Below are 7,652 nucleotides of genomic sequence, written 5' to 3' on the forward strand. Positions count from 1 at the left end.
CTGAGTCTACTGGACTCAGACAGAATAAAGGCATAGAAACGCCCTTATAGTTTTCTAATTTTGTACTAGTTTAATCAATTTAAACCTAAGCCAGGTTTTACTTAGTAGAAAAAGTTTTGATTGCATCAACAACAAAAAGTTTCACTACGTTTTCAAATCTGTAACGAAAAATATCTCCGCTTCCGTTTCACTCACTATTTCCTGGAGTGGACACTTGGACCGGAGCCACTCAAACAGAGCGTCATTTCTGAAGGCTGCAGTCGTTCCGCCGTGGCTTCTCTGCACTGCAGCAATGGTCGCTGCATTCCTTACTATTTCAATCATCCCTTTGGAAAGAGAGGATTTAGAAACACTTTGAAAAAGCTCATTTGTGTCAAATAAATATTGAATTTAAAAACAAAAATTCCTTTTTTATCTTGAAACCTTGAAAAAGGAAGTTGCCTTTGAATGGACATAACTTGACTGACTTGTTTGTTAGGTGTACTTCATCCTGTTCTGACCCTGAGTTGGACATCAATTTTAATCTTACTTCTCTCTCCCTAAATAAGCAATCAACATTCCTGTGTGCCTCATAGAGTAACGGCAAGCATTCCTTTTAAATAAAATCGTCTAAAGAAATATACCTATGTTGTGTCCTGTGGAGATGCATCCATATGGAATCAGGTTGAGGTCCAGAGATTGTTCCTGCCAGATGGACTCCATCACCACCAAGGTCTAAACACGAAGGCAAACAAATCCATGATAATTCAAACAAAAGTAAAACAATATTCTTTAAGAAAATAAAAGCAGCAGATGATCTGTGTGACCTGGATGACCAGCATGTCCTGTCGGAGGTCGTCCCCCTCTTTGAAGATAATCCCAACGGGTGTGCTGGAGGTGGGCGATGGCATTGGTGAGAACTCCAACCACAGAGGCTTCTTCTTTGAGGCCATCACTTTGCATTTGTCCAGCTGCAGCAGAAGGATTCAGAAAAATCCAATTTGTTTTTTTTCTTTGGACTCCAGTTTAGAATCTGCTTCACTTCAACCACTGCAAGACGCCTGACCCAGCCAAGTTCTTAACCCATAAATCCTTACTGACCTTCTCTGAGGCATGATTTGAAAATGTAAAATGATGATTCCTTTACTTAGCAAATTATTAGTTGTTTGGCTTCATTTATTCTTTTTTGTCTTCCCATCCTTTAAGAAAGGTTTGCCTGAATATACGGGATTTGTTTGACACTTCTTATTAGATTGATTAAAACTCACATTGTCAGAAGAAGCACAGTGGAGAACTGAATAGAAGAATTCTGGATTTGGACGACTTGGAAAAGCTTTTTAGAGCTAATTTCTAAACAACATCTATATATCACACAAATCACCACTTTACCATGATCTGGTAGAGGACCCAGACTCTCGATCCTTTAAATACAATCCAGGGGTGTTTGGCTTTTGATTTATTGTGTTTACATTTTAAATATTTCCTTGTTGTTTATATCAGTGTAGATCTCACCGTCTTCTATTGAATTCCCTGCATTGATTATTGTTCAAAAGGTCCAAAACAGACACATTTCAATTCAATTCAAACTAGGCTGTTAAGACTGATTATTATGCAAAAGTCCAAATATCTTTTGGTAAAGTCAAAAAAATAAAACCACAGGACTAAAACTTGTTTATTCAGCACATCATGTGAGCCATGCGCACCTCATTTTCTAACACAAAGAAACCCACTGTAACAAGACCTACCAGAATCGTTCCCACTTTGATGCGGGGGTCAAAGGGCAACAGGAATTCATTTGGGAGATTACTGCTTCTGAGGAGCTCCTGCAGCTTGAGTGGAGCTGAGAAAAAGCAACAACACAGATTTGTTTAAGAAAAAAACCTTAATGTTGAAACATTCAGCCTGTTAGTGTAAGTTTGACACATGCTGACTGTGTTTGGCAAATCAGTGGTGTGAAAAACTTTTACTTTTACAAAGTGTCAGGTGAGCAGCAGGTGTGCAGAGGTTTTCATCTTAACAGACAAGCCTGGTCCAACAGTGTGGAAGCGGGATTTTGTTTCCTAATTAATATTAAAGAGAAGAACAACAGATGGCTAGAAAAGGGAATTAACGCACAGCTATATACAATCCCACAAAGTGTGTCTGATCCACAATTATACCAGACGCTCGTTTAAAAGAGTTGTGCATTTGTTAACTTTACAAAAAGAGACATTTTGAGATGAGACAAAAGTCAAGATAAAAGTTATTTTGTATATCAGAAGTTCACAAAAGGGTTCTGTTCGGTTCCAGGTTCTAAAATTAAGCATAATCTCAAGTGTAAAGTTTATCATTGAAGTTGGCCCCTACTTTCTTCAAATTCAACAAAATTGGTGTCAAGCATTTGTGCAACATTTTTCAGCAAGAATTTCATTTGTGCTGTTATAATACTTGCAACTTTTTTTTTTTAAATCTAACCATCTTGAGTCTTCGTCTCACATTGTACTTTCAAGGCATGGTCGAATCTGGTCAGTGCGAGTAAACACTTGAGCTTCGTGGTCTTTACTATTTTCTGTTCATCAATCTTGTTTGGGCCACCAGTTTGGGGGCTGCATTCAGTTTTGACTGTTCAGTTTCAGCCCATTTTATTTAATTTGGTTACTTCATGTTTCAGTGAAATCGTCCATTGCCGGTCGCTCTGGGTCAGACCAGCAGTTACATCATAAGTGTAGAGAAGAGTCTATGAGGGTGTTCATTGCAAGTCTGCTTTTGCTGTTTCCATACAGAAGATGAACAGCAGAAGCGAGACTGTGGACCCCTGAAGGGCACTGACCACGACGTCAAAAGAAGGTGATGCTCCTACTGGGTATTAAACCACACTTTTAGGTGTCTTGGCAGATTAGACCAAGTTTACTAAGACACTTGGTTTAATGTCCTAGAGTCTAGGGGGAAAAAATGAAATATGTCCAAGACATTTTTCTAGGGCATCTCAGTTGAAGACTTTTTCCAGGTACATGATAACCATGTGGACTGTCTTGCCCTTTGCCCCAATGCCTCTCCATCAGTACACAGGTGGAGTCAACAGTGCCACACTCTCTGATGAAGTTACACTGGTTGGGGCTGGTATTCGTGTTGCAGCAGTCAAGAATCCATTTGTAAATTTTAATGGTGTGATACAGGAGACTTATTGGCTGGGAGCTGATGCTGTCCCTCTGGGGGTGGGAATGCTGATGGTGTAGGATTGCTGGTGATTCTCACAGGACCTCCCTCCATCACCCCTTGATTTGCCTAGTGTGCCCAATGTATTGGGTGGCACAATAGTAAATGTTGCTTGCTCCCACTGGTGTATCCAATTGGCCATACAGGTTAGGGAAGTTATGGCTCAGTCTCTTGGCAGCCACCAGCCAGTTTGCTGCAGATTTCAGCATGTGGCATTGGTCCAGGTCATGGCAGAGCTGGCTCTTCCTCCAGACCTTGTTTCTTCTCTTGAATCACATCCTGCATTTCTTTGTTCCACTACCATGTGTGCTTGTACTTCTGCCTTGGCTTTGTATCTCCAACAGTTGTTTTGGATCTGCTCCCTTGCCTCATTCTGTAACATATGCAACCTGGGTTGTGGTTACACTGAAGTCCATCAATCCATCCTCAAGTTCTTCCATTTAGCCTGTCAACGTTAGTAACCTTTTAAATGTCTTTTAGGACACGATGATTGCAACTTCTTCACATTCCGTTAGCAGGTCATTGTCTTCAGTAAGAAACTGAAAAGTGCTTTTGCTTCAACCCAAGCCCATTAAATCTGACTTTCAGGTCACTAAATAGGAGCTATAATCATTATATATTACCCTCTTTTTCTTTCTATAACCATCTGGCTGAAAGGCCTGAAAGGCTGTTCTCACAAGCTTTCTTTTATCCAAGAGCATGGTATTAAATCTGAGACTAGACAGACCAAGGTGCCATTGTTATTCAGTTTTCCAATATAGAACTTTGCAGAGTTATTTCTGTGTTTACATGGTGTTTTATTGAGATTTTATGGGATCAACACACATATCCAACACAGTGCAGTGTGTAGTTGTCAAGTGGATGAAAAATTATGGAAATAATAACCAAATCTTTTACAAGTATTCTATACATCTATTGCGTCTAAAACTAGTTGATCTCTGAAGGCTTCAGAGGTTTGTTTGGAGAACATTAGAGAACTAACAGCATCAAGAGCAAAGAACACAACAGACAAATTAGAGAAACCTGTGTTGGGGTTTAAAGCAGAATTGAAATTACACAGATGTTCAAAGCATCTTTGTAATGTATTATGATTTATATTTTGAGATGCTTTTCTGAGGATTCACACTCTCTATTTATCTTAAAGGTCAGGTTAGCAAAGAGGCATAAAAGCTTTCAGACACCACAAGAAATATTTACATAATTGGATCTCCAACCTGAGGAAGGAAGATCTGTTTTGTCTGGGTACAATCTCTTGATAATCATCGCGACTTCCTGCAGGGCCTCCACAGCCTGCACCTGCTGGGTGAAGATGTTGATCATAGCCTGGCCACATCCCAGCAGATAGGCCTCCAGAATCACTGCCATGCGTTGGCGGAAGTATGGGCACCCTGCAACCTCACTGCGCACATACCAGAAGAAGAAGTGGCCGATTCTCTTGCTCTGCAGAGAAAGAAAAGAGTAAGATCCTCAGAGAAACAGTTGTGCATGTCAAAATTGTCAATGCTGATGTATTGTATGTATGGGTGAGGGAAGAAATATGCTTTTGTTATTCCTGACAAAGTCCCATGTGAATTTCCTATGCTTCCCTGTAAATGTTTTAGTAAAAACTTCACAATCAAAAGGTTTTAAAATCATCTAAAAGAAATGTCGCTCACGGGAGTTTTAAACCACTACATTTTTTAACACCACAGCAGCCAGCTAGAAGACATCACAGCATCAATCCTCTACTAATCTTGTAAGAATGTTTTTACCAGCGTTGCACTGAGAAGTTCCTTATACGAGGAGTTTGGAGCTGCAGCTCAGAGGAGGAGCTGAGCCTCAAAGACAGTGCTAGGTCTACCCTGGTGCTAGCACAGCTGAATAGTTGCCATGGAAAATTAAAATATTTCTCAAACATGTACATATAAATTAAGGCAGATATGTTTTTGATGAAGGAATAACGTGACATAAAGTAAAGCTCAAAAAAGTTTATTTGCTCCTTAGGTCCAGAGTTTGATTTATTCCTTTTCATTTACGCAATAAAAATGCTCACAGAAAACATTCAGTGAGTAAACACTGCATCCTCTATTATGTGATTAACTGAGCTGCTGTCTACATGTCTATTTCATCATTCCGAGAAAGCAAACGAAATACCCAGAAATTCTATTTTGACAAAACAAAGAAAAGATCTAGTGTTAATTAATGTCCATCTCGAAAGTTGACATCTTTTGAATAAATGTACCCAATTTAATTAACTTGTAGCACGCAAAGCAAGAAAGAAGAAAAACAATTCCAACCTGGCAAATGTTCAAAAAATAGTCTTAACATTGTGAAGGCTTTGTGATGAAAGAAATCCACATTCTGGTGTTTTGTTATGTACATCAGTATATCCTTGCCATGTAAAAGACAACATCATGATTTATGCTTTAATGAGAATTGGTAATTGTTGTACGGTTAAATATAAATTCACCTGCTGCGCCACAAAACTGCACAGTTCAGATGATGTCTGCTTCTTTTTCTCTCTTAAACCTCACAACAGCAACAGCTAAAACTTAAGAAATAAATCCATGGAAATATACAGTGAAATTAACTAATCAAAATCTTGACTAGGCTTCTGACAAAGTTCTTTTGGAGCTAAACAGAATATCTCATGGAAATACATATTTTTTCAGCATAAAGTGATTGCAAAAACAAAGGGGTATAATTAGGTTCAAGAGGGTAAGTAGAACATCAGCAGGACCACGTCTATGAATAGAAGAGCTTCTGGCAGCTTGCTGCTCTGGAACAGATGCATGTGTTAACAGAATGTCTAGAAGGCAATTACTAAACAATGACTTTAGAAAATAAATTATGTCCATTACTATGGTAAATCCATCAAGAACGTTCAAGTTCTATTATGTAAAAAGATTCTATTGTGAATAATTTTTCTCTTTTCTTGTGAGAAAGAATATTAACAATGACAGAACATTTAAGACAGCTGCTCATTTTTATTGAAGTGACTCTCAGATTTACCCCAAGGTCAGCCACTCGCATGTATACGGATGAAAAAGAAAATGGACCTCCATCTCACATTCCACATGGCTTATTCCACGGTTTTACAATTGCAGTTTATGGCAGTCCATTTAGAAAACAAACATCTGACACTATCAGGCGTTCTCACATCTGATAGTCCAGGAGACTCGGTTTGATTGGGGACCAAAATTGCATCATTTATGACATTTTCAGATGGTGTGCTCCACTTTCACACTGTGTCAGATAATCTAAACCCTTTGAAAAACCTGTTCAGCCACTCGCCTGTGGTGCCACTGCACCAAGAACTACTGAAGGAAACAACATGAAAACCTTGAAGTGGCTGAGCATAACTTCCTTCTTGAAACAAAATGGAGTGGTGTCAGATTTTAGCAGTTGTAGAATTTCTCTTTTGTGATATCATGAGCCATTTCTCCCTTTATCATTACACTGGTGTGTTTGGTTTGGTTATATTTGCCCAGAAATGTCCTGCAGTTCATTTACTGTTTATGGAACAGTCTCAGGTCCGCTTGCCATTTGCATTCATATTCACACATCCCAAAATGAGCCGGACTTTTCAGGCAAACAAACTAGAGTTTGATTACAACAGACACATGGCTGGTGTGAATGCAGCCATCTTTTTTTCTTTTTTTTTAAAGTGGCCGTTGGCAGAAAACAATCTTTACTAAGAAATAAAGGTTTTAAAACATAGCCTTTATCTAATAAATCTAAATAATGTGTTTAACTTGGTGACGGAGTTACTGAAATAAATACATTTTTCAATAATATTCTGATTCTTATTGAATGAGTCTATATATTCAGGTGCCATAATAGTTCAGAAATTATAGTAATATTGAACAAAGCAGAAGGTCATGTGTTTGACAGATGATTTCATGTAAAATGAGGTCATTAACAAGGCAATGAGACAAAGCATAGTGAAAAATCCTGAACGGAGAGGCTAACCACAGAACCAAGGTGTAACAATGGTTCATTTGAAGCATAGACCAAAATTAAACATTAAGTCAAAATTTATTTTTCCCATCACAATATTTATCCTTGAAACTTAATACTTTAACTAAATGTTTAATTGAGTAAACAGAAAACAATTCAAAGGTGCAGCAACAATAAATCAACAAACTGTTGCACAGTTTCATTTGATATATCAAGTGAAACGAGAAGTCACATGACTCACCCGCAGAGCTCTTTGAATAAGATACCGAGCAAGAAAACTGTCGTGGTAAGGCTCCACTTTCAGGGTCTGCAAATGCAGAAAGGTTTTGGTCACTTCCTGGTTGTCATTCAGTAGATTCCACTCTAAAGAAAGCAAAGAACTGTGTTTCCATACATGTACAGTTGTGGTCAAAAGTGTACATACACTTGTAAAAAATCATAATGTTATGGCTGTCTTGAGTCTTCAATAAGTTCTACAACTCAAAATAACTCAAAACACAACAGGCTGTTAAGGAATTATTATATCATGCATAGAATAT

General features: G+C 38.3%; 1 protein-coding gene across 2 annotated transcripts in view; it reads right to left on the reverse strand.

The window, feature by feature from the left end:
* The window catches only part of LOC106934453 (phosphatidylinositol 4,5-bisphosphate 3-kinase catalytic subunit gamma isoform), a 27,786-nt gene that overhangs the window by 7,583 nt on the left and 12,551 nt on the right, over positions 1 to 7,652 (reverse strand). For both annotated transcript variants that reach the window (XM_015014370.1, XM_015014371.1), the window contains exons 5-10: positions 7,355 to 7,420; positions 4,389 to 4,614; positions 1,725 to 1,819; positions 807 to 950; positions 624 to 714; positions 196 to 326 (exon numbers count right to left, since the gene is read on the reverse strand). In XM_015014370.1, the coding sequence (XP_014869856.1) occupies positions 196 to 326; positions 624 to 714; positions 807 to 950; positions 1,725 to 1,819; positions 4,389 to 4,614; positions 7,355 to 7,420 (753 nt within the window). The remainder of the gene's footprint in view (positions 1 to 195; positions 327 to 623; positions 715 to 806; positions 951 to 1,724; positions 1,820 to 4,388; positions 4,615 to 7,354; positions 7,421 to 7,652) is intronic.

Source organism: Poecilia latipinna, unplaced genomic scaffold (assembly GCF_001443285.1).
Source record: "Poecilia latipinna isolate Pla-1442-1.1 unplaced genomic scaffold, P_latipinna-1.0 Scaffold1810, whole genome shotgun sequence".
NCBI classification, from domain to species: Eukaryota; Metazoa; Chordata; class Actinopteri; order Cyprinodontiformes; family Poeciliidae; genus Poecilia; species Poecilia latipinna.